Below are 27788 nucleotides of genomic sequence, written 5' to 3' on the forward strand. Positions count from 1 at the left end.
TTACCAAATAAACTGTCAGGAACATATGACAGCGTAACTTATAGTTAAAACATACCAATGCAATAGATGGTGCTATCTCATTTATTGAAGCATTTGAGCAGTTATATCTTTAAGAGAAAGCAATACAGAGGCATAATCACACAGGACAATTAAAACAAAAAGAAGTATATTTAAGGCAAGCCAGCTTTTTCAATTCTCTATCAAGCTGTTCCCTGGTAAATCCAAATCTCGAGATTTTATTCCCACAAGTGGATCTTCAGTTGTTCAGGCTGATTCTCACACTAGCAGAAACTCTGTCACCTTATCCTTTGTTCTTGTGTAATCCGGGAAAGAACAAATTAGGCACAAAAAGTACAGTACAAGCACCTGCATGCTACAGTAGTCTTGACCCTGGTACCACAACCAACTTAACTCACCCGAAAGCAGACGAGTATTAAACACGAGGCAAACGGTTAGTATTATAGACATACTGTATTATAACAAACGATCACAGCTAAAACAAAGCAAATATCCTACCAGAATAGCAAAATTACAATCATAAAATAATTTTAGAGAAAGATTGGGAACTGGCGCCCTAATTCACTTTGGTTAAAATACATACCCTTAATGGGCTTGGACATGATCACAATTATCTGCACAGTAATGTACCATAAATTTTAACTTTCACTCATCCAACTAAAACATGTCATGTCTCACGACCTGGTTCACACATTTTGTTTGCTTCTTTCTAAATCCCTATGATTCAGTAGTGGGCTGCATCATTTTTGGGTAAAAACCAGAAAAAAGTGTTTTCACGTTAATTGGCCCGGACAGGTTGATCATACACCTCCCCTCGCTATAGAGGGAAAGCAAACCTTTCTCCGTCTCGACTTTATATTCCGGCTTATTGCCTGCCTTCTCAAACTTTAAAATATCGAGCAGATCTAAGCCCGTCTGTACCGCCTTCACTCCAGGAGCGCACGCCAAGGTGATATGGGCTCTGCTGCCAACTGGCAGGCCCGCCTTTATTCCGCTATCATCGCCATCGTCACCCACTTCCTCCTTTGGCCACAGCTGTTTCTGATGTCTGTCCAGAGAAACACGGGCTCCCACCGTTCTGGGCGTGACAAACAGTGCTGTCACTTTCAGGATGAAGGCCTTCGAATAGGACTCCTCAACAGCCTAAAATGGGGAATCAGAAAAAGAATGCAGCACCAGTTATTTATCAAGTCCGCCACCTAGCAGATAGATGTGACATCGGACAATAGGCTTCAGTTAGTACAGCACATAGATTTTGGCAGATAAAAATATATACATTGCTTTTTAACAGCTATTACAAAAGTCATAGGTTACAGGACATGCCTATGTTTATGCTCCAGACAAGCCTCTTCTCACCTCTCTTCATTTTAATGCAGTGCAGTGGCAACTGTAATGAGTTTTTTATGTTGTCTGATGCAACATAAATGAGATGCATGGAGCCCAGTTGCTGAAAATCTCTAACAGGTTTATTAACAGCTAAACTATTATATACAATACAGAGCAAACTATTTACAGAAACTTCGTCTAGGTGCTACAGTTGCAGAGTGACGCTGGCTTGTAGTCACATGACTGCATCCTGGCACTTAGCTCCTTAGCATACTGAGATCTTAAAGGGACATCACTCTTAAGGCGATCATACAACATTCCCTTTCTTTCCAAAGAGAGGTCTCGTATGCTACAAGTAAATATACACAAAATTAGATAACATCAAAACTAGTTATACGGGGTAGAGACTATAAAATTTACAGGTACAAGGATAAGAATTGTGAAATTCACAAGTGCAGAGGCTTAAAAGTCCGAATGTCATTCTGGGGATGTGGATTTCACCCTTGGCTGTTTTTAGTTTGCAGACATGTTGTCAATGTGTTGGTTGTTGTCCTGTTGTTTCATCACACCCTCAATGTCAGAGTGTGTTCTCTCAAGTACGTTGTGTGCAAATTGAGAATTGCTTATCTCTTAGTTGGCTTTGGTTCCTTCTCAGCATTGCTCTGCTAGATGTTGTAATCTCGTAGGACCTAGGCTCACTGCATACTTTGGATACCTCTGCGGGTAACCATGTTCTCATTGTAGGGTGTATGACCCTGACCTTTTGTCCTGTGTGCAACTGAGATAGTTCCGCCCCTGCATGTCAGTCATGCACCATCTTCATTCTCCCCTGTTTTTCAGCAGTGTCTCCTGCATCTTGGAGAATCTGGTCAGATGATGGCTTGGCACAGTCGTTCGCACTTGTCTGCCAAACATGATCTCTGCTGGTGACGGTAAGCCCATATCCATAGGTGTAGCTCTGAGGTGGAGCACGGCAACACGAAAATCCTGTTTAGTTGTTCTACACTTCAGGATATGTGATTTGACACAGCAAACCATTCACCCGGCAAGACCATTAGATCTAGGGTAATGCGGTACTGTGGAAGTCACATGGTTTACACCCCATTTGGCACACATATCCCTGAAACGTTTGCCCATATACTGTAGCCCATTGTCAGAAATAATTTCTTCAGGTGCACCGAAAAGAGTGAATATGGTGCTCAATGTGTCTGCGACGACAGCACTTGAAGTGTCTTTTACCTGTCTGACAATTGGAAATTTGAAGAAATAATCAGTGTCTAAGTGAAAGTCATCTCCATTAACGAACAACAGATCAGTGGCGATTTTGGACCAAGGGACTGACGGAATCTTGTGAGGGTGTAGAGGTTCTTTATGTTGTTGTGGCTGGTGGCTCTGGTATGCCTCACACATCCTCACTAACCTTTCAATATCAGTGTTGATCCCTGGCCAATAAACAGTGTCTCGTGACAGTTGTCTTGTTCGCTCTACGCCCATATGGCCTTGGTGAAGTTGTGACAAGATGTCCTGTTGGAGAGCTTTGGGCACAATCACTTGTTTTCCTTTGAAGGTGATGCCTCTCAAGATACCGAGTTCATCTCTACAAAGCCAAAAGAATTTGAGGGTTTACCATATTAGGCCAACCTTCTATGATGACTCTTCGCTGTGCCTTCAGTTGTGGGTCATTGGCTGTTTCTGATTTCTGGTCACATTTGTGCTGACCAAAATTTTGAGCACATCTTCCACCTCGATGTCCAAGCTGTCTACTTGTTGATCCAGTGGAACTTCTTCATCCTTTCTTGGGTTTGGCAATCTGCTCAGTATATCCGAGGCGACCATTTTTGTACCTGCTTTGTAGCAGACGTCGAACTTGTACCCTCGTACTTTCACTAAGAATCGCTGTAGTCGAGGTGATGCGCTTGTTAATGGTTTGCGCCAGATCATCTCCAGTGGTTTGTGGTCGGTTTCCACTGTGAACTGCTTAGTGAGCAGGGAGGTGTGGAACCTTGTGATCTCAAACACCAGAGCAAGTGTTTCACGCTCTATGTTGGAGTAATTGGATTATACTGAGGATAAATATTTGGAGTCGAATGCATTTGGTTTGCCATCCTGCAGGATGCACGTTCCTAGCCCTTTCTGTGAGGTGTGACTTCTAGGATTGTCTTCTTCCTTGGGTTGTAGTATTGCAGGGTACAGGTTTCTGCTGACGATGCTTGTTTGAGAGACTCAAACATATGCTGATGGTCCTCCGGCCATACACATGGTATGTCTTTTTTTAAGAGCTCTCTCAGTGATGATGCTTTGTCAGAGAAATTTGGAATATATGGTGCCAAGAAGTTGAAAAATCCAATCTCTGGAGGTCTCCCTTGTCTTGTGAGGTAGGCATGTGCCTTACATCTTCAACTTTGCCCGGGTCAGGACGGATTCTACAACCTGAATAGATGGAGCCAGAGAAATTGATCTGACTTAACATTCACCTGGCACTTCTTGCTGTTAAAAGCAAGCCCTTTGCGACGAGCTACTGCCATCAGTGAATGAAGATGTCAATCATGCTTTTCTTTGGTTTTGCCCATTACTGCAATATCATCGGCAGTACATATACATCCCGGCACGTTTTCTATAATTCTGTCCTTCTCTGGTAGCAATATCTTCCAAATGTTGTCCTGAAAGTGGTGACTTCTTGAGATTCCTTAGCTAGGTGTACCAATCAATATTCATGTTTAGCATCCAAGTTGGATATGAATTTGGCGCCTGTGAACTTGGGATTCAATTTCTCTAATGTCGGAATCTTGAAAGGGCATCTCCTTGCTGCTGTTGCCCTGTCGTATGATTGCTTGTCCTACCATGGTTTCTGGCTGCGTCTTTGGAGCCAGATTTCTTGCATAGGCAGGCCCAGTGTCCTTTTGCACCGCACACCTTGCACAGGTCTTGAAAAGCAGGTCAACTGTGCAGTGAGTGGGAGCAACCACACTTACCACACAGCCTGTTTGCTCTTTTTGACCTGTTTATGGTGTTGATACTGTTGGCTGCACCTAGTGCTTGCAGATGCTGTTCTCCAGCTACAATGGCTTCGTATTTCCTGCCATCTTCTAACAGTGCATCAATGCTGTAACCTTTCTTTTTCCCCGAGAGGTCTTTCTGAAACGTTTCAATGGGTGTTGATACAATCACTTGCTCCATTATTTGGTCTGACAGCTCAGTTTCTGAGAAATCGCATTAGTTGCCCTTACTACGGCATCTACTGATGAACTGATCTATTGATTCATGTGGTTGCTGCCTGTAGGATATCAATTCCAGGCGGTGAATTCCAAAATTCAATCTTAATTGCAGCTCATCTTCTAACACTTTCCATATCTTTGCGTGATCTTTCTGGTCCTCTTCAGATAAGCCAGAGGTGTTGATTCTGTGTAACCCTTCATTTCCAACTGCTATTAGTATTTTTACAGCCTGCTTCTCTGGTTCTACAATCACTTGGTCTGTGAAGCATAACTGTATTCTTTGTTTAAAAAGTTTGAACTCAGATAGGATAGTAATGGCATTCTAGTTCATGCTCGGAAATTTGGTATCCATCTTTCTGCAGTTCTTTCACTTAAAACATGTTTTAAGACTTGTTTTGTGACTCTGCACTGTTTCTCCTTTATCTGCTTTAATGGAGAGGAGCAGGTGTTTGACAAAGTTCACTGTTTATCTTTCTTGTCGTGCTTAAGCTTATCTGTTGTTCAATAGGCGGTTCAATTGATTGTTTTGCTAGAGTTTGTTTATGTTTTTCATGCTCAAGTGGTTTAATTTTTTTTTACTGTGGCTGCGTGAATGGAGGCTTCTTCACAATCGACTGGTTTAATGATTTTTTTAACTTTGGCTGCATGGATGGAGATTCTGCAGTGTTCAGAGGTTTCCCGCGCTTTTTGCCATCGGACGCCTCCTGTAACGCCGCCGACCTCAATCAGCCTGGGACAGGAATCGGATCTTCCCTTTTTTTAAATGGAGCCTTTGAAAGAAAATCAACTTTACACATCAAAGCTTTTTTACTAACTGGGATTACTCGACCATCGCCAACCGCAGGAACTTACTTGCAGCCTGTTGTTCTGTGCTCTGTCTTCTACAGCTGGAGGTAAGTTCTTTTTTCTTTCCAGTGTTTGGGCCAGTATTTATTTTGAACTTGCTCTCTTTTGAATGTAGGAAGGGTAGTTTTCACAGCTGTTTTACCTGTGGTCGTTCACTAAGACTTTGTCTTTTCACCACAGCTGCAACCATGTAATGAGTTCTTTATGTTGTCTGATGCAACATAAATGAGGTGCGTCCAATTGCAGATCTCTAACAGGTTTATTAACAGCTAAACTATTATATACAGTAGAGCAAACTATTTATAGAACCTTCATCTAGGTGTTACACTTGCAGAGTGACTCTGGCTTGTAGTCACATGACTGCATCCTGGTACTTAGCTCATTAGCATACCGAGATCTTAAAGGGATATCACTCTTAAGGCAATCATACAACAGCAACATCACCTTTAAGAAACTATACCTTTAAGAGATCAGGCCACTGAAGCAACTGATGACATAATGAGACATATATAAGGACAAACCATTTTGAGAGACTCACTCAGCACATGACTTTAGATAGAACAGACACACACCAGTGAGGAAATTACCTGTACCTGAAATAATGCAATGTATAATAAGTAATACAATAAATTGTGTTTGTGTTGAATCCAAATATAAAGCCTATGGTTCTCATTTAAGAAAGACTTAAGAACATAGCACTACATTACAATTTCTGGTGACGAGGAGAAAGAAAAGACGAAGCAGAGAGTTTCCAAGGTTCAGAAAGCGAACACAGAGAAACAAAAGTCAAGAGAAAACCAGGACTGGATCACAGAGAAACTGTGGACTGGAACTGGAAAAAAACATTTTGCAGGTGCACAGAAATAAGGAAAATTAATTATTAAAAGGGGTGCAAACCTGAACGGACTAGCCATTTTAAGAAAAACAAAGGATTTACGAGAAGGCAAACCACACAGACAACCCAGGAACATACAGAAGACATGCACCAATGATTTCAGATTTAAACAAAAGTAATCACCATGTGTGCGTAACAATTGCCAGCCTTACAGAGACAGACAGCAATCCAGGGCCACAATGGAGCAAATGGCTAGCAAGATTTGAACACCTAATGATGACAGTCAATATCAATACATCCCAAAGAAAGAGAGTGTTACTCCGACTCTATGCTGGACCAAAAGTCGACATTATCTTCGATACACTCACAAACATCAGAACCAACGATGATGATGATGCAGCGAAGAATGCTCTTCCAAGATATTTTCAACGGAGGGCAAATCCTCACTATGAACTTTATGTCTTAAGGCAAACAAAACGAGGCAAGTGCAAGACCCTTGCCCACTACGTGAAGAGACTCGGAGGTCTGAGCCAGAAGTGCAACGTCACAGACATGGACAAAGAAATCATCTGCCCGATCATCATGACCTGCCAATCACCATGACGAAAAAGGCAAGCTCTTAGAGACGACGAATCGTTAAACTTGCAAAAGTTACTTGATTTTGGCAGAATGCTAGAAGCCAGCGAAAGACAAGCTGAAGTCTTAGAAGGGAAAGAGGCAAATAACATAAGACGAAAATCCCCTGAGGCCAGGTCAGGATCGTTGACCAAGTCTGTGAATGTCACAAGAGGAAGGTTTCACCACAGAAATACACCAAATACAAGGGCGCAGAGGAAACCCAGAGAAAGGTACGAGGCACGTCAAGGAAGACCAAGACAGTGATTACAGTCACTTCACGTTCAAACATGCAATCATTGCTGTGGTGCATATCCTCACTACAAAACCTGTCGTACGATTCCCTGGAATTGACAAAATGGTTGAAGAGGCAGTAAGAGAATGCATACCATGCCAAGCAGCCATGAATGAAGGCACGGAAAAGTCCGAACCATTTAGGATGATACCCTTGCCCCCAGGGCCCCGGAAGGAAGTGTCAGCTGATTTTTTTAGGACCTTTTCCCTCTGAATTCAATTTAGCCCTAGTGGATGACTACAGCAGATATGCAGAGGAAGAAATAGTGACACCAACATCTGCAAGAGCAACTCTACCCAAATCTGATGCCATCTTCGCCAGACAAGGACAGACAGCAGCCCACCATTTAACTGTCATGAATTCGCCAAATTTTCTACCCATTTAGGATTTACTCATTGAAGAATCACACCCTTATGGCTGAGAGCGAATGGAGAGGTAGAATGTTTTATTCATACCCGAATGAAAACCATACGAACAGCTCACACTGAAGGAAAAAGCTGGAAACAACTATTCAGATAAGAGCCTATTGAGCAACCCCTCATTCAACGACAAACATATCACTAAGCTTCACTCTGAACAGTAGAAAGATAAACTGCAAACTGCCACAATTCACGCCTATTCACCCATACACACCACTCAATAGAAAGCTTGAGGGATAGAGACAAGAGTCAAAAACAGAAGAAAAAGACACATACAGACAACGGGATGCACGCAAAGGATAGCGAGATAAAAGGAGGAGGCTAAAGTCCTGGTTCGGCAAGAGAAAACTTCGGAAATTAGCTCACCATTTGACCTAAAAATGCTTCCAGTAGTTCAGAGAAAAGGAAACATGATCATAGTGAAGAGAGGAAAGTACATTGTGAAGACAAATGTAACCTTCTTCAAAAATGTCAATGCTAAAACAATTCATGAAGAAGGTGACCAAGACGACTTTGATGACTTCACGCCTGCAACAATTCACGCAGCAGCTCCGCTAAATCAAGCAAAGCCGAGATCAAAACGGCAAAATGCACAGAGAAGAGCATCGAGACTGCATCGATAACCTGTCTGATTTAAAGACCATGTCATGCATCGCCGATGAACAGAGCCAGGCGGGAACAAAGACTGGTATAGAGGGTGAGGTGCCTGAAAGCTCTCTCTCCCAAGGTTCAAACTTCAGTCCAACTGAGTTTTGTTCAATGTAATTTTGCAATTGTAAATCTCTTAAAGAAAAGGAGGACATTTTAAATTTAAAAGAAGGGGGCAATATAATGTAGTGCAGTGGGGACTTCACCTTTAAGCAACCGCACCTTTAAGAGATTGAGCAACTGATGACATCATCAAACAGCTATAAAGAGGCGACACAATTTTGAGAGACTCACTCAGCACATGGCTTTACAGAGCACTCGCACACACCAGTGAGGAAATGACCTGTACTTTAAATAATGCAATGTATATAAGTAAGACAATAAATAGTGTTTGTATTGAATCTGACTATCAAGCCTGTGGTTGTCATTTAAAGAGGATTTCAGAACACAGCACAACACTACATTCATCTAACCCTATAAACTTAACTGTCTATTCCTTTCCTCCCTTGCTGTGTTTTTCCAACTTCCCCTTAGATGCATCAGCTACAAGGAGAGAGAAAAACCTCATGTCTGAGTGATTTCTCTGTTGGTGAGCAACACCAGTGCATTCTTATATCTGGGCAGGACAAACATCTGCAGTCCCAATAAATACCAGCTGGTGGCAGTGCTGAACTATGTGCCATTTTGTGCTTTAATACAGCGTAAACTACAGCACTGGACTACTTTTTTAAAAATTCTTTCATGGGATGTGGGCGTGGCTGGAAAGGCCCCATTTGTTGCCCGTCCCTCATTACCCTTGAGAAGGTTGCCTTCTTGAACCGCAACAACCCATTGACTTTATGTACACTGAAACTAGAAGCTTTTGCGGTAGTTATGCACTCAGAATCTACTGTATTCCAACTTGGAGAGAGGGAATCATCAATTTGGCACTGCAGTAGTTTGTGCGTTTAAGCAGGACTTAAGTGGATGAGCTGGGCTGACACTCGGGCAGTGGTGCATTGTTAGGGAAGCAGACTTCTGGAAGAAACTTAAACCCAAGCCCTCTCTGCCTGTTCAGAAGGACGTACAAGATTCCACTCCACCATTTAAAGCGAAGGGAGTTTTCCTAGTGTTCTGGCCTCAAACAACACGGCACCAAAAAAAAAACTGATTGGCCAACGATCTCATTTATAATTACACAATGTCCGAACTAGTTATTAACTGGTTAGCTCAGCCACTTAAATGGCGATCTTCAAATCATTGAATCATGGAACGATAGAGGCCATTCGGCCCATCGTGCATGTACCAGCTCTTTGAAAGAGCTATGCAATTAGTCCCACTCCCCTGCTGTTTCCCCATAGCCCTGCCAATTCTTTCCCATGGACTTGGGTCCACATAACACAAAACTGTCCCTCAATTGGCACAAATTGACAGCCTAACTCAAGATAACTAGACTGAGACATGGAACCCCGGTGAATAGAAGGAATTCTTCTGGAGTTGGGAGGAAAGGCTTAAGAAATATTAGCCTTGAAATTGCTGTTGGCAATAGTGAATGAAGACTTAACATCGTTTGTATGGCATTTCACTGGCTGGTATCGTAATGAAGACGTTAACTGGTCTCCCTGAGATAGGTTTATGCCTGTGTTAAAATCATAAACAGAAGTGGCTCATGCAAATGAGTTAAATCCACTGGCATCATCGCAACTTGTCGAATTAGTTTTCTAACGGTAGATCACCAAGATTCTGTGCCAACCAGTTACCAACCTTACTGTGAGCGTATGATTCACAGTGCGGAACCGCCCCATAGTCGCAGAATTTTGTTGTACAATGCAGCAAAGTCGGCCTATTCTGGAAATACTCCTGGAGGTTGAAGTCCTCTTCCAAATGCCATTGCACATCTGGTATGAAGAAAGCCACATTTACTGCACAGCTTGGCATCTCCATTCTATTTTGCAGTGAACCGCGATGGCAAGTGGGTTGTTGTGACACACACACAAACACACACACAAACATACACACACACACACACACAAACACACACACAAACATACACACACAAACACACACACACAAACACACACACACAAACACACACACACAAACACAAACACATAAACACACACATAAACACACACAAACACTCAAACACAAACACACACACAAACACAAACACACACACACACACACAAACACACACACAAACACAAACACACACACACAAACACAAACACATAAACACACACATAAACACACACACAAACACACACACACAAACACACACACACAAACACACACACACAAACACACACACACAAACACAAACACATAAACACACACATAAACACACACAAACACTCAAACACAAACACACACACAAACAAACACACAAACACACACACAAACACACACACACTTGGGTAGCGATCTGGAACAGGCATAATATCCCCATCTTTCCCCTCCCTCAACCAGAGGCACTGAGTTCAGCTGTAGCATAATCACCACTCACCAGCCACCAGCAACCAGCACAGATCGCCAATCCCACTCTTCTCAACAGCACCCCCATGTCACGTAACTTGGGTAATTTCCTAACTTTATTTTATCCACGCTGTTTACGATATGTTCACTCTAAGAGGACCAGTAGGCAATTTACCCTTAGCCTCTACTTGGAGGTGTGTGGACACTGCTAGACTTGCACTGCCCACTAATCTTTTTCTGTGACTTTGCATCTAACGACCCTTTGGCATATTGTGTCTGGATGGCCAAAAACCATCTCCCTCACCAGGTCCTGTTTTCTCAACTCCCAAATGGCCAGCGTTCCAGGAGAGGACAAAGAAAACGCTTCAAAGACACTCTGAAGCTCTCTTTGAAGCGCAGCAGCATTAATATTGACGACTGGGAGGAGCTTGCTACCAATCGTTCAAAATGGCGACAACTTGTCCATCAAGCTGCATCATGCCTCGAGTCCAAACGCCTTAATGATGAGGCCGAGCGGTGGCAGGGAAGGAAAGAAAAGGAAGTAAATCCTGCACTCCGGATCCCACTACCTCGTGGGACGCCCTGCCCCGTCTGTCCAAAGATCTGCGGGTCGAGAATCAGCCTGTTCAGTCACATGAAGACCCACGGCAGAAACTACTGACTTGAATAGACGTCATCCTCGAATCAAGGGACCGCCAAAGACGACGGCCCTTTGGCATACAGCACTAAGAGGAAGGGTTGAGTGTTGGAGCCCACAGAGATTGGGAACACACTCGTATCCTTCCACCGTCTGCTAGTGCTCCAACATACTGCATCATTGGGTCCAACTTCACTGTAAAGTTGTGCAGGGACAAAGCACTTACACAGTAAGAGCACTGCAAAGATATGGCTCTTGGGTTATACAAATGCACTCTCTTGCCTCTGAGTCACAAGGTTGTGGCTTCATGTCGCACTTCAGAGACTTGAGCGTGCAGTGTAAGCGAACAGTTCAGTGTAGTACAGGAAGTGCTGCACTGTCAGAGGTGCTGTCTTTTGGATGAGCCATTAAACTGAGGCCCTGTCGACCCTCTCGCATAGAAGTGAAAGTGGTGGACATGACACTACTTCAAGGAAGAGCAGGGCAGTTCCCCACCACTACCCACAATCCCCCGCCAACATCACTGAAAAACAGATTATCAGGTCATTATCACTTCCTGGGATCTTGCTGTATTCCCTACATTACAACGGTTCCCGAAAGCACTTTGGGACATCCTGAAGTTGTGAAAAGGCGTTATATAAATGCAAGTTTTTCTTTCTTTTGTGAGTAGATAAAGAAATGAGCTGAATGAGCGGAATCGCTGCTCGGGCAGCAGGATGGGACACTACGTTTGGTCTCTATGTCCCTTGCTGAGGGAGAACAATCAGTAACATTCCTTCTCTCAATCACTATCCAGGAACCTCTGCTTAGATAGAATTTACAGCACAGAAATAGGCCATTCGGCCCAACTGATCCATGCCAGTTACTGATGCTTCACATTGGCCTCTTCCCACTCCTCTTCATCTAATTAAAGCTGTAGATAGGGTTTTAAACTAAAAAGGCATGGTGCAGGGGGCCAGATGAGGGAAAATTTAGAAATCTAGAGAGAAACGACAATACAACAGTGCAGCAATTTTGTTAAAGATAAGCAGAGCACAGCAGGAAGGAGCAGGGAGTTTAACAGGAATAATGAATCAGCGAATAAGGTCCAAGCGTGATAAAAATTAAAATTAAAGGCTCGTTATCTGAATATAAGGAGCATTCATAGCAAGAGAGACAAAGTAGTGGCACAATTATAGATAAATGGATTTGATCAAATAGTCATTACAGAGACAAGGTTGCATGGTGACCCAGGTTGGGAACTATATATTCCGGGGTACTTGACATTTCAAAAAAGGATGACTTAAGTGAAAAAGGATTTTGGCTCGGAACATTGGGAAGTAGAATCAGTATGGGTAGAGATTAGAAATAACAAGAGGCAGAAAACACTAGCGGGAGTGGTTTACAGACCCCCCTAACAGGGACAATGCAGGGCTTTGCAACATTGCAATCAGAAAGAAATATGAACTAGTAGATAAAATTAACACAGAGAGGAAGTATTAAAGGGTTTAACATCTTTGAAAGTGGATAAATCCACAGGCTCAGATGAAGTGTATCCGAAGGGAAGCAAGAGAAGAAATAGTGGAGGCTCTGACCATCATTTTCCAATGTGGTGCCAGAGGCCTGGAGGACAGCTAACTCTACCATTGTTTGAAAAGGCAAAAAGGGATAGACCAATAATTACAGGCCAGTCAGCCTAACTTCAGTGGTGGAAAAATTATTCAAAAAAAATCTGAGGGGCAGGATAAATCTTCATTTCGAAAGACACGGGTTAATCAAAGACAGTCAGCACGAATTTGTTCAGGGAAGATCGTGTCTGACGAACATAATTAAATTTTTTAAAGAGGTAACAAGGAAGGTCGATGAGGGTAGCGCATTTCATGTATTCTATATGGATTTTAGCAAGGCTTTTGATAAGGTCCCATATGACAGACTGGTCACAAAAGTAAAAGCCCAAGAGATCCAAGGCAAAATGGCAAGTTGGATCCAAAATTGGCTCAGAGGCAGGAAGCAAAGGGTAATGTTCGATGGGTGTTTTTGTGACTGGAAGGCTGTTTCCAGTGGGGTTCCGCAGGGCTCAGTACTCGGTCCCTTGCTTTTTGTGGTATACATCAATGATTTGGACTTGAATGTAGGGGGTATGATTAAGAAGTTTGCACATGATACAAAAATTGGCATGTGGTTGATAATGAAGAAGAAAGCTGTAGACTGCAGGAAGGTATCAATGGACGAGTCAGGCGCAAATGGCGTTCAGTCCGTAGAAGTGTGAGGTCATGCATTTGGGGAAGGCTAAAAAGGCAAGGGAATACACAATAAATGGTAGGATACAGAGAAGTGTAGAAGAACAGAGGGACCTTGGAGTGTATGTCCATAGATCCCTGAAGGTGGCTGGACAGGTAGATAACTTGGTCAAGAAGGTATGGGGGATAATTGCCTTTATTAGCCAAGGCGTAGAATAGAAGAGCTGGGAGTTTATGCTGGAACTGTATAAAACACTGGTTAGGCCACTGCTGGAGTACTGCATGTCGTTCTGACCACCACACTTTGGGAAAGATGTGATTGCCCTAGAGAGGGTACAGAGCAGATTCACGAGGATGTTGCCTGGACTGGAGAATTTGAGTTTTTATTGTCTAGGGTTATTTTCTTTGGAACAGAGGAAGCTGAGGGGAGACCTAACTGAAGTGTATAAAATTATGAGGGTTCTAGGTAGAGTGGATAGGAAGACCCTATTTCCCTTGGTTGTGGGGTCCAGAGGGGATAGATTTAGGGTACGAGGTATAGATGGGATTCAAGGGGAATTTTTATTTCACTCAGAGGGTGATGGAGATCTGGAACTCACTGCCTGAAAGGGTGGTAGAGACAGAAACCCTCATAACATTTAAAAAGTACTTGAATTCACACTTGAAGTGCCAGAACCTACAGGGCTAAGACCAAGAGCTGAAAAGTGGGATTAGGCTAGATGACTACTTGTCGGCTGGCATGAACACAATGGGCCAAAAGGTCTCCTTCTGTGCTGTAAATTTCTATGATGTTATGATTATATGAAGGCAGTCCAGAGAATGAGTTCATAGAATGCATTTGAGACAGTTTCTTATAACAATACATCATGGAACCAACTAGGAATGAGGCTATTTTAGATCTCACATTGTGTAATCAAACAGGGTTAATTAGTATCTCATAGGAAAGGATCCTATGGGGCAGAGTGATCATAATATGATAACATTTCACATTTAGTTTGAGAGTGACATACTTAAATCCAAAACTAGAGTCTTAAATAAGCTAATTACGTAGAGGAAAGTTGGTTAAGGTTATTTAGGAAAATCGATTAATATGCATGGAGGTGGATATGCAGTGGCACACATTTAAAGAAATAATTCAAAATGCTCAATGAAAACACATTCTATTGGGAAACAAAAACTCCGAGGGAAAAGTGATCCATCCATGGCTGACTAAAGAAGTTAAGGATGATATTAGATTAAAAGAAGAGGCTTATAATGTTGTGAAGAATAGTAGCAAGCCTGAGGATTGGGAGAGTTTTAGAAACTAGCAAATGGTGACCAAAAGATTGATAAAAAGGGAAAAGAACAGAATGAGAGTAAACTAACCCGGAACATAAAAAATTGTAAGAGCTTCTGCAGCTTTGTAAAAAAAAGTAGCAAAAATAAACGTGGGTCCTTAATAGCTGAGACAGGAGAAATTATAATGGGGAATAAGTAGTAGACAAAAAAAAATACCAAAAATAGTGGGGAACCAAGGGGCTAGAGAGAGTGATGACCTTTAATGTAACTAATATCAGGGGAGGAAAAGTACCAGCATAACTAATGAGACTGAAAGCTGAAAAATCCCTTGGATCTGAGAGCCTACATCCTTTTCTTCTCCTTATATTAATTACTTTAAATTCATCACTCTCGCTACTTCTACTCTGAAGGAGATGGCTGCAATGATGGTGGATCCATTGGTTGTGATCTTCCAAAAAAATCCCTAGATTCTGGAACGGTCCCAGCGGATTGGAAAGTAGCAAATGTAACTATTCAAGAAAGGAGCGAGAGAGAAAACAGGGACCTTACAGGCCTGACATCAATCATCAGGAAAAATACTATTATTAAAGAGGTGTTAACAAGACACATAGAAAATCATAATATGATTAAACATAGTTTTCCGAAAGGGAAATTGTATCAGACAAATGTATTAGTATTTTTTGTTGATCTAACTGACAGGGTAGATAAAGGGAATGTAGTATATATGGATTTCCAAAAGGTGCCGCATAGAAGGTCATCACACAAGATAAGGGCTCATGGGATTGAGGTGCTATATTAGCATGGATAGAGAATTGTTAACAGACAGAAAGCAGAGTCGGAACAAACAGGGCATTTTCATGTTAGCAGGCTGTAACTATTGGGTGCTGCAAAGATCAGTGCTGGGACCTCAGCTATTTATAATCTATATTAATGATGTAGATGAAGAGACCAAGACTAATGTATCCAATATAATAATAAAAGCAAAACACTGCAGCTGCTGGAAATCTGAAATAAAAAGAAGTGCTGGAAATACTCAGCAGGTCTGGCAGCATCTGTGAAGAGAGAAGCAAAGTTAACATTTCAGGTCAGTGACCTTTCATCAGAACATGCATCCAAGTTTGCTGATGATACAAAGCTAGGTAGGACTGTAATCTGAGAGGAGGATACAAAGAGGCTGCCAAGAGATATAGACAAGTTAAGTGAGTGGGCCATCGGTGGAGTATATGGTGGCAAAATGCGGGGTTATTCACTTAGGTAGGAAGAATAGAAAATCAGAATATATTTTAAATGGTGAGAAACATTTAAGTGCTGATATTGCGAGAGAGTTGGGTGTCCTCATACGAAGAAACACAAAGTTAGCATGCAGGTACGGCAAGCAATTAGGGATGCAAAAGGCATGTCGCAAAGGGATTGGAGCACAAGAGTAAGGAAGTCTTGCTGCAATTGTATAGGGCTTTAGTTAGACCATACCTGGAGTACTGTGCACAGTTTTGGTCTCCTTAGCAAAGGTTCACGGTCCTTCATTTTGCCACCATATACTCCACCTATGGCCCACCCTCTTAACTTGATTCCTGGGATGAGCTAGTTATCCTCCTGATGAGAGGTTGAGTCAATTGAGCCTATACTCTCTGGAGTTTAGAAGAATGAGAAGTAATCTCATTGAAACTTATAAGATTTGCAGGGGGGGCTTCACCTGATTCTGAGATGTTGCTTCCCCTGCTGGAGAGTCTAGAACTATAGGGAAGGGGTTGACCATTTAAGACTGAGATGAGAAGGAATTTCGTCACTCAGAGGGTTGTGAATCTTTGGAATTCTCTACCCCAGAGGGCTGTGGATGCTCCATCATTGAATATATTCAAGGTTAAGATAGACTGACTTTTGGGCGCTAGGAGAATCAAGGTAGGAATCAGGCAGCAAAGTGGAATTGTGTTCAAAGAGCAGCCATGATTGTAACAAGCAGGCTCGAGGGGCCGTATGACCCACTCCTGCTCCTATTTCTAATGTTCTTATGTTTTTACTCAAATCAACATCTTTCTATTCCTTTCTCCCTCGTGTACTTTTCAAAATTCCCTTAAAATGCTCTATGCTATTTACCTCAACTATTCCCTGTGATAAGGAGAATTCCTTATTGGATCTATCACTATCTTATATTTATGCCCTCTAGTTCTGGACACCCACACAAGTGAAAATTTCCTCTCTGCTGTGTGTTTGGATGGTCAGCTGAGGACTAAACTGTGACCTGCTGTGCTGCCCTCCACAGTCAAACAGCTCGCCAACACAGGAAGAATCGCCCGTCTTGCAAAGCACCTCTAGAACCTAACTCGCCACCTTCAGGAGAGAGGGGGCAGAAATTTTTGAAGTAATAAGTTAAAATAGTGTTTCTAATTCCGAGTGGAGATTGGGCGGGGAGCAATTAAATGGGGAATTAGACATCCAGGACTATGACTATAAAATGCCCTCTCTCCCTCCAAAAACCCTACAGAAAAGATCACGTACTTTTTACAAACTCTTTTGTAAACTCCTCATTTTTGCTGAGCAGATTGAGAAACTCCTCCGCATTCTTGCGCATCTCCTCGGCACTCTTCCTCACCAAGAACCAGCCAAAGTAATCAGGTATTATATGTTGTTGAAAGCCCTCCTTCATTTTGTTCAGCTTTTCCACAGATAGTTTCCACTGGCTCTTTATCGCAAGCTTCTCGCAGTCATTGCTCCACTCGGTTTTTGGGGTGACAAGGATGACGATGTAGTCATTGCCTTTGGCTAGATTGAGGAGGTCGTCCAGGCGTTTCTCACTGTGATGGTTATCGTCAACCACTATGACATTTTTACTATCTTTAAAACCCTGTTGAATTTGCTCGTCCAGCTGGGCGTACCGATTGTCGTCGGTCTTCGGCTCCTCCACCAGGGGAGAAATCCCCAAACCGTCGGCAAAAGCAACAGCAGAGATTGACCTGTACTTCTCCTCGATGAGTTTGCTGATGGTAGACTTGCCACTGCCCGGCAGACCACGCAGAATGAAGAGGGTGTGGGCTTCTTTAATTGTCTGGATGGTGTCGTTGTCATTAAGGAATGGGAAGTCGCCTCTGAGCTTGGACGATTTCGACCCCATCGTGATTAAGTTTCTAACCTAAAATCAAACCCAAAAAAAAAGGGACAACAAAGTGAGAATTGCAAAAAACGTGTGTAAAGGAAATGGGATTTCAGCAGTTACCCCGTGTGTAAATGCCACCAGATGCTGGGATTTTAACAGTTTCTCACTAGCAAAGCTTCATCTACCTGACGTACCCAGATAGTGAATATAATATTGGTGTGCTATTGATCCAGGACGGGTTTGCTATAATTAGTCTCAAGGGACTCCTGGGCTGGGATGGGTTAAATCAGCCTGAAGTCCTGATCCCTGCAAGAGATCCCTGCTGAAAATCTCCTGTAGGTCAGCAATCATAGAAGGCCTCACCATCCACTTCTTAGGGCAACTATTGTCCTTCATATCTCAAAAGAAAGTTAACAACAGGCCTAAAACTAGCCGACTATCATGAGAACTGGTGTTTCGGCCAAATGAGCAATTGTACCCTGGGACCTATGATCTGATAGCGATGTCTTGATTTTAAAATTTTCATCCTTGTTTTCAAATCCCTCCATGGCCTCACCCCCCCTCCCCCTATCTCTGCAACCTCCAGCCCCACAACCTTCCAATATATCTGTGTTGCTCTAATTCTGGCCTCTGGTGCATCCCCGATTTTAATCGCTCCACCATTGGTGGCCGCACCTTCAATTGCCTAGGCCCCAAGCTCTGGAATACCTTCCCTACACCTCTCCGCCTCACTTTCCTCCTTTATGACGCTCCATAAAACCTACCCCTTTGACCAACCTTTTGGTCATCTGACTCAATATGTGGCTCGATGTTATACTTTGTTTTATAATGCTCCTGTGAAGCGCCTTGGGATGTTTAATTACATTAAAGGCGCTACATAAATGTAAGTTGTTGCCACACCTTCAGAAGCTGGAGTCGGGTGGAGGGATGTGGAGCTAAAATGAGGAGGTTAATAAACAAAGGTGCTTGATGCACGACCTTGGTGCTGATTTCAATGGTGCAGATTTATCACAGAATCTTGCAGCACTGAAAGAGGCCATTTGGCCCAATTTGCCTGTGCCAGCTCTTTGAAATAGCGATCCAATTTGTCCCACTCCACTGCTTTCCTCATAGCACTGCAATTTCTCCTTTTCAAGTAAATATCCAATTCCCTTTCGAAAGGCACCATTGAATCGGATTCCTTTCAGGCAGTGACAACACCCCATTAAAAAAAAATACTTAAAATATATAAATAAAATCTGGACTTAAAATTAAAGCCGAGCATTTCACAGGATTATGAGATCATCTTTTTTATAAATATACCGACAATGATGGACAGGTTAAAAACCTGGACAGGTTAAAGTTCCGAAGAAGGGTCACTGACCCGAAACGTTAACTCTGCTTCTCTTTCCACAGATGCTGCCAGACCTGCTGAGTGAATCCAGCATTTCTTGTTTTTGTTTCAGATTTCCAGCATCCGCAGTATTTTGCTTTTATTAAAAACCCGCTGGTTCATCCAGCCAACCCACACAATTGTGATGCTTTGTTACCACAATATATACACTCTCTGCCTCACCCAAAACCATGTGATCTCCTGGGAAAGTGGGGAAAACCAGATAAAATCCCAGGGCAATTTTGGGGGGGGAAAAAGATCAGGGAAACTCCTCGCCAACTAAACTAGGTGACTGAAAGCAGTCCAGGCCCTGAATTCCCTACTTTTTGTAAGAGGTGATACGTCCACCCCCAGCTCGAAACAAATCGGCAGCAGCTACACAAGGCAGGAACCTGTGCCAGAGGTTGTCTGTTCTCTGGCAAAAGAACCACTTCATAACATCTAATTTAGATCTGGATGAAGGGTCACTGACCTGAAACGTTAACTCTGCTTCTCTCTCCACAGATGCTGCCTGACCTGCTGAGTATTTCCACCATTTACTGTTTTTATTTCAGATTTCCAGCATCTGCAGTATTTTGCTTTTAATTTAGATCTGATCTTAGACAGCTTCAGTTGTGGCCTCTGGTCCTCCCTAAGCTATTTAATTGGAACAAACAATTAACTGGAACACAATCTATTCCATAAACCGTATACACTTTTAAAAATATACACAAAATACTAATGTGCCAACAGTTCTGGAACAGATGAGTGCTCACAGTGCCCTACAAACAGATGTTGAAAGCTGTTTTTTTGAGGTTTCCTGTGTGTGGTTGACAGTGAAATGGTTCAAGTATAAAAAAACTATCAGATTAATGTCTAAACTCTAGCAACTCTCTTAAGAAACAGAAATGTGCATGTACAATGTGTGACTGCCGATTACAGAATAACCTTAACAAGAAAGCAGCCATCAAGCTAACCTAGAAACAGCCATCATCATAAATAGGAAGCTTGATAATGCTGGGACTCTGTACGAGCTTGACAAGAGATTTGTCTACAGTGGAGTCGCCACATCCAGCATAATGGAGCAGATTTGGGAACTGATGGAAACGAGCTAATAATCGAGAGTCCCCCAGATTCTGGTTTTATCCAATCATAGGTCAAGGCTTACACAGGACAATAAGACCACGTCACTGAGAGTACTCACTGTTTCATCGTTTTAAAAAGAAAAAAGATACAAAACGCACAAGTCTCTGGCAACATTGTAGACTTGATAATAAAGACAGGCTCAGTGTGTCTGAATTGAACTGAATCTTGGGTCAAGTTGACTTATGTCAGATTGGCACCAATGAGCCATGCAGTGAGGTGATGCCTTCCTTCCTGTGAAAACATTCTGGCAGACAATTGAGGTGGATAACTGGAGGGTGCAAATGTCACGAATGCAGCAAAGAGAATTACATTTAAGTTCTGCAGTTAATTGAAATTGAATTACTCCAGAATATTAGCCATCTTCCTCTTTCAGATGCTGCCAGATCTCCTGTGTCGCACTACTTTTATTTCAGACTTGTGCCTTACTGAATATGAAGTCTATAAGGTCTCCCCAACTCACTGTCTGAACACTTATTTAGTGAATTATAATGACTGCTCCTGATTTACTCTTAACTGTTTACAACGGACTCACAGCTGGACTCGTGACGGATATTGCAACAGGGCGAAACTGATAGTTTTTACTCTCTGGCCCAACATAACTGATATTTAGAAGTGGACGGCCCCAAAAATGTTTTTGAATACAGACTTAATTACCTCCAAAAAGTAAAAAGAGAACTGAAAGAGTCTGTTCTAAAAGCAGCTCATTGTTAAATTAAGACTAGCTGACTGAAACTCAAGGTCTGTTTCACCAGTGGGGGTTTTCCAGGTGCCAGCACTTTCAAAAACTAATCTGTTTCAGATAAATAAAACCTTCCCTGACTGCAGTTTTCCCCTCTTTGCATTTAAGCAAGCTTCCCATTTCTATTCAGTGCAATATATGAAACCAACATACCATATAGATAGAATAATGGATACAAGTCCATATTCTCATTCAGAACGGGTTACAGTCAACATCTGAAATTTGCCTCAAACTTTAAAAGAAACACTTGCATTTATATACCACCTCTCACAACCTCAGGATGTCCCAAAAGCACTTCACAGCCAATGAAGTACTTTTGCAGAATAGTCACTGCTATAATGTACCACTGCAATCTAACCTTGCCTGTTATCTTATATAAACATGCAATGCATAGATGGATACTTTAAATCTTTTTTTTTAAAACACTGAGTTTCTGAAAGTTCAATGGCTTTTTGCCTTTTTCTGGATTGAGTCCGAGAGCAGTGTTTAACCACTTTTTAACCTCCCATTAACTGCAAGTCTGTTGACAAATAATATGCAGCAGTCGGCAGGATTACTTCAGGGGAGAGAATTCTCTGTGAATGAGTCATATTGTGAATGATAACTTATCAAGTACCTTGTGGCCACTAACAACTGCCACACAAATCAAACACGAAGGTTTAGACTTATTGTCTAACTAAACGGTACATCTACAAAGGCACCGGGAATTACACAATGTAAAACTGTATTTGAGATCTCCAAATTAAAATTTTAACTGGGTTAAGTTTCAATCTAATTAGCCCCTTTTGAATTGGGCAGGGGTTCTCAAACATTTTGCTTCTGAGGCCCCCACCTGCTGTGTTATAAAGATTCCACAGATCCCTGTAGCACAAGTTTTTTTTTTATATATAAAAATTGGTTATACAATTAAACTGTTTTTTTGTTTTACTTACTTAACGTGAATCTTGTTTCTCCTTGTTTTCAAATCGCTGTGTGGCCACGCCCTCCCTGAATCTAGAACCTCCTCCTGCCCCTATAACCCTCTGAGATCTCTGCATTTCTCCAATTCTGGCCTCTTGTGCATTCTAGATGTTTAATCTCTCCACCATCGGCACCTGTGCCTTTTAACTGGCAATTCCCAAAGCTCGGGAATTTCCCCTAAAACTCTCCACCTCTCTGCTCCTTAAAACCTGCCCCATCAACTAATCTTTTGGTACACCTGTACTAATATCTCCTTATGTAGCTCAGTGTCAAATTTTGATCGATAATGCTCCTCTGAAGCAACTTGGAACATTTTACTATGTCCAAGGCAGTATATAAATTCAAGGTGTTGTTGTTGAGGCTGACGGCATTTTCAGGATTCTGCAGACAGTTGCTTAGTTCAGCAAAAAAAATAGCAGAAATGCCCAAGAACAAACAAAACAACCGGTTTCAATCCAGCTGCAAATTATGCACCAAATGGCACATTTATTTCAAAATAACACTGGTCATTTTACGACTGTGTAAAGTTTTCAACGTACTGATCCGCAATATAATCCCTCACCTCCAGAAGTGTCAGCCCATCTTTTTGCTCTAACACTTCCTGCAGCTTTGAGAGTTTCGCCTCAATAGAATCTAAATTCTGTTTAATTTCTCGAAGTTGTTTCTCCATTGTTTTCTAGGATCTTCCTCTCTTGTTCCCTGAGGTCTCTGGTTAAATGCTGCTCCTGCTCAGTAACAATCTGGTAACTTTGAGGAGCAAACAGACACTCCGGCTAAGCCACTTCTCCAACAGAGATCCAGCTCCTTTGAATGACAGCTAATCTGGTCAGTTCACTTCCCTGGGAGCTCCTCGACTGATCTAGATATTGATCACTCAACACTGGAAGGAGGGGTTTACATGTTTATTGAAAGAAGCCTGTTCGGTCTAAAAGTTTTTTTAATTGCTGGTAATCTTTGTCCTTCTGGCAAGACTACATGATTTAGCGGACCCCTTGAAAACTTCTCGCAGACCCCTGGTTGAGAACCCCTGGTTTCGAGTACAGCCACATTAGGCCAAGTTCAGATATCTAACTTTGAGGCTATATATCCGCAGCTTTGACACTTGGGAGAATAACTTGTTTTTCATTCCAGCTGAGAATGCACTTATTGTTCCGGATTACAAGAGCAGCATTAATGCTTTACAATATCAACAAAGCGCTTTTGAATGAGACCCTTAACCGAGATCGCATCTGCCCCCCCCCCCCCCCCCCCCCTCAGCTAGATGTTAAAATAAAATCTGATGGCACTACTTGGAAGAAGGGCAGGGGAGTTCTCCCCGGTGTCCTGGCCAATATTTACCCCCACAATCAACTTCACAGAAACAGATTGTCCGGTCATTATCGCATTGCTGTTCATGGTGGGAGCTTGCTGTGCGCAAACTGGCTGCTGCAGTTTCCTACATTACAATACACTTCAAAAGTCCTTCATTGGCTGGAAAGCGCTTCGGGAGGTAATGAGGTTGCGAAAGGTGCTTTATAAATGCAATTAATTCTGATGAAAGATCACAGACCTGAAACATTAACTCTGCTACTCTCTCCACAGATGTTATTTCCAGCATTTTATATTTATTGTATTTTGCTTTTATATAAATGCAAGTCTGTCTTCTATTTTCAATTAAATGGCGGGGGGGGGGGGGGTTTGGGTTTGTTAAGTTGCACCGAATAATTATAATCAAACAGTAGTAAATAATTCAAACAGTAAAACATTAACATGTAATAAAGAGTGATCAATAACATGAAATCAATCAACAAGGAGATGAAACAGCCTCCGCTGCGCTGAGTCTCCGCTATCAGAGCACAGCATTTTGCTGGGGCTTTAGCGGATTCCGCTCCGCACTCACCAATCTCCGGATCGCACTCCGCATTCCAAACCCGGAACCCAAAGCGGCTCCGGATCAGCAACAAAACGCGCGACTGCAGCAAAACAAAACGAAACAAAGAAAGCGCGGCCCCGACACCCCACCAGGCGCGCTCCCGAGACACTGCCTGGACGCGCCCCGCCCCCGGGACAGAGGAGCGTGCGCGTAACCGAGCCATAAACAAAGAGTGTGTGCACCCTCCCTGAGAGAGAGAGGGGGAGTGTGTGCACCCTCCCTGAGAGAGAGAGAGAGAGTGTGTGCACCCTCCCTGAGAGAGAGAGAGAGAGTGTGTGCACCCTCCCTGAGAGAGAGAGAGAGAGTGTGTGCACCCTCCCTGAGAGAGAGAGGGGGAGTGTGTGCACCTTCCCTGAGAGAGAGAGGGGGAGTGTGTGCACCCTCCCTGAGAGAGAGGGGGAGTGTGTGCACCTTCCCTGAGAGAGAGAGGGGGAGTGTGTGCACCCTCCCTGAGAGAGAGGGGGAGTGTGTGCACCCTCCCTGAGAGAGTGTGCACCCTCCCTGAGAGAGAGAGAGAGAGAGAGAGAGATTGTGCACCCTCCCTGAGAGAGAGAGTGTGCACCCTCACTGAGAGAGAGAGAAAGTGCACCCTCTCTGAGAGAGAGAGAGAGAGATTGTGCACCCTCACTGAGAGAGAGAGAGAGAGAGAGAGATTGTGCACCCTCCCTGAGAGAGAGAGAGAGAGAGAGGGTGAGAGTGCACCCTCCCTGAGAGAGATAGAGAGTGTGTGCACCCTCCCTGAGAGAGAGAGAGAGAGAGAGAGATTGTGCACCCTCCCTGAGAGAGAGAGAGAGAGAGAGGGTGAGAGTGCACCCTCCCTGAGAGAGATAGAGAGTGTGTGCACCCTCCCTGAGAGAGAGAGAGAGAGAGAGAGATTGTGCACCCTCCCTGAGAGAGAGAGAGAGAGAGAGTGTGCACCCTCACTGAGAGAGAGAGAAAGTGCACCCTCCCTGAGAGAGAGAGTGTGCACCCTCACTGAGAGAGAGAGAGAGAGAGAGAGGGTGAGAGTGCACCCTCCCTGAGAGAGATAGAGAGTGTGTGCACCCTCCCTGAGAGAGAGAGAGATTGTGCACCCTCCCTGAGAGAGAGAGAGAGAGTGTGCACCCTCACTGAGAGAGAGAGAAAGTGCACCCTCCCTGAGAGAGAGAGAGTGTGCACCCTCACTGAGAGAGAGAGAGAGAGAGAGGGTGAGAGTGCACCCTCCCTGAGAGAGATAGAGAGTGTGTGCACCCTCCCTGAGAGAGGGAGAGAGTTCTATATACAAATGCACAGAGTGTAAGAAATAAACTAGATGAGCTGCAGGCGCAAATTCAAATGGAAGATTACGATGTGGTGGCCATTGCGGAGACGTGGCTGCAGGATGGTCAGGACTGGGAACTAAATATACCTGGTTATAAAGTTTACAGGAGGGACAGGGAAAATGGCAGAGGGGGTGGAGTAGCCTTACTGATTAGAAATAATATCATCTCATTGGTGAGGGAGGATATAAAGGTGACCGCGGTGACTGCAACAACTACCGTGGAATCTCCCTGCTCAGCATAGTGGGGAAAGTCTTTGCTCGAGTCGCTCTGAACAGGCTCCAGAAGCTGGCCGAGCGCGTCTACCCTGAGGCACAGTGTGGCTTTCGTGCAGAGAGATCGACTATTGACATGCTGTTCTCCCTTCGTCAGATACAGGAGAAATGCCGTGAACAACAGATGCCCCTCTACATTGCTTTCATTGATCTCACCAAAGCCTTTGACCTCGTCAGCAGACGTGGTCTCTTCAGACTACTAGAAAAGATCGGATGTCCACCAAAGCTACTAAGTATCATCACCTCATTCCATGACAATATGAAAGGCACAATTCAACATGGTGGCTCCTCATCAGAGCCCTTTCCTATCCTGAGTGGTGTGAAACAGGGCTGTGTTCTCGCACCCACACTTTTTGGGATTTTCTTCTCCCTGCTGCTTTCACATGCGTTCAAATCCTCTGAAGAAGGAATTTTCCTCCACACAAGATCAGGGGGCAGGTTGTTCAACCTTGCCCGTCTAAGAGCGAAGTCCAAAGTACGGAAAGTCCTCATCAGAGAACTCCTCTTTGCTGACGATGCTGCTTTAACATCTCACACTGAAGGATGCCTGCAGAGTCTCATCGACAGGTTTGCGTCTGCCTGCAATGAATTTGGCCTAACCATCAGCCTCAAGAAAACGAACATCATGGGGCAGGATGTCAGAAATGCTCCATCCATCAATATTGGCGACCACGCTCTGGAAGTGGTTCAAGAGTTCACCTACCTAGGCTCAACTATCACCAGTAACCTGTCTCTAGATGCAGAAATCAACAAGCGCATGGGTAAGGCTTCCACTGCTATGTCCAGACTGGCCAAGAGAGTGTGGGAAAATGGCGCACTGACACGGAACACAAAAGTCCGAGTGTATCAGGCCTGTGTCCTCAGTACCTTGCTCTACGGCAGCGAGGCCTGGACAACGTATGCCAGCCAAGAGCGACGTCTCAATTCATTCCATCTTCGCTGCCTTCGGAGAATACTTGGCATCAGGTGGCAGGACTATATCTCCAACACAGAAGTCCTTGAAGCGGCCAACACCCCCAGCTTATACACACTACTGAGTCAGCGGCGCTTGAGATGGCTTGGCCATGTGAGCCGCATGGAAGATGGCAGGATCCCCAAAGACACATTGTACAGCGAGCTCGCCACTGGTATCAGACCCACCGGCCGTCCATGTCTCCGTTATAAAGACGTCTGCAAACGCGACATGAAATCGTGTGACATTGATCACAAGTCGTGGGAGTCAGTTGCCAGCATTCGCCAGAGCTGGCGGGCAGCCATAAAGACAGGGCTAAAGTGTGGCGAGTCGAAGAGACTTAGTAGTTGGCAGGAAAAAAGACAGAGGCGCAAGGGGAGAGCCAACTGTGCAACAGCCCCAACAAACAAATTTCTCTGCAGCACCTGTGGAAGAGCCTGTCACTCCAGAATTGGCCTTTATAGCCACTCCAGGCGCTGCTTCACAAACCACTGACCACCTCCAGGCGCATATCCATTGTCTCTCGAGATAAGGAGGCCCAAAGAAGAAGAAGATTGGTGAGGGAGGATATAATGAGGGGGAAAGCATCCAGTGGAGACCTTATGGGTGGAATTGAGGAACAGAAAAGGATCTAAAACTGTAATGGGTGTTGTGTATAGACCCCCTGGTAGCAATTCTGAGGTGTTAGATTGTATAAATGCACAAATTAGGCAAGTGTGTAACAAAGGCAGAGTAGTATTAATGGGGGATTTTAACTTACACATAGATTGGGAGAGGCAGACTAGCACCTGTCAGAAAGGTAGTGAATTTCTGGAATGTGTCCGGGATAGTTTCCTACAGCAATATGTCCTAGATGTAACAAGGGGACAGGCAATATTAGATTTAGTTATGAGTAATGAGCCAAATTTAATTAGTAGCCTAACTGTGCGTGAACATTTATCAAATAGTGATCACAACATGATCGAATTCAAGGTAACGTTTGAAAGTGAAAAGCACGAATCAGCTACTAGAATTTTAGACTTGGGTAAGGCTGACTTTACCGGGATGAGACAGAGACTGTCCATGGTAAACTGGGTAGATCTGTTCATGGGTCAAATGACTGAAGAACAGTGGAGAATATTTCAAATACAGAGCGAGTATATACCCCTGAGACGAAAAAGCTCCACTTCACAGAAAAAACAGCCATGGACAACTAAAGAGATTAGGGATAGCATAAAACTAAAAGAAAGGACTAACAAAAATGCAAAACGCTGCACAGA

The 27788-nt window shown here is 43.5% G+C and overlaps 1 protein-coding gene across 4 annotated transcripts; it reads right to left on the reverse strand.

Annotated features, from left to right (window-relative positions):
* Positions 1 to 65: 65 nt before the first annotated feature.
* cnp (2',3'-cyclic nucleotide 3' phosphodiesterase) lies at positions 66 to 24079 on the reverse strand. Of its 4 annotated transcripts, none has more exons than XM_068013450.1 (4): positions 23972 to 24079; positions 17302 to 17932; positions 9961 to 10094; positions 66 to 1161 (listed from the first exon to the last, which is right to left on the reverse strand). In XM_068013450.1, the coding sequence occupies exons 1-4, from the start codon at positions 23993 to 23995 to the stop codon at positions 736 to 738; spliced, it is 1215 nt and encodes a 404-aa protein (XP_067869551.1). In that variant the 5' UTR covers positions 23996 to 24079; the 3' UTR covers positions 66 to 735. The 4 variants fall into 4 exon arrangements, with proteins under 4 accessions (XP_067869551.1, XP_067869550.1, XP_067869552.1 ...); XM_068013449.1 differs by lacking the exon at positions 23972 to 24079 and adding an exon at positions 22655 to 22677; XM_068013451.1 differs by lacking the exon at positions 23972 to 24079 and adding an exon at positions 22065 to 22164.
* Positions 24080 to 27788: the final 3709 nt, after the last annotated feature.

Source organism: Heterodontus francisci, chromosome 33 (assembly GCF_036365525.1).
Source record: "Heterodontus francisci isolate sHetFra1 chromosome 33, sHetFra1.hap1, whole genome shotgun sequence".
Classification (NCBI taxonomy): domain Eukaryota; kingdom Metazoa; phylum Chordata; class Chondrichthyes; order Heterodontiformes; family Heterodontidae; genus Heterodontus; species Heterodontus francisci.

Bases quoted from the DNA above. Each gene is read 5' to 3' on its own strand.
- cnp (XM_068013450.1), bottom strand. From the start codon at position 23,995: ATGCGGAGTGCGATCCGGAGATTG. The intron at 10,095-17,301 runs GTACGTGATCTT...TCTTCATACCAG, and splicing joins TACAAAAGAGTTTGTAAAAA to ATGTGCAATGGCATTTGGAA. The intron at 1,162-9,960 runs GTTGGTAACTGG...TCCCCATTTTAG, and splicing joins AATCATACGCTCACAGTAAG to GCTGTTGAGGAGTCCTATTC.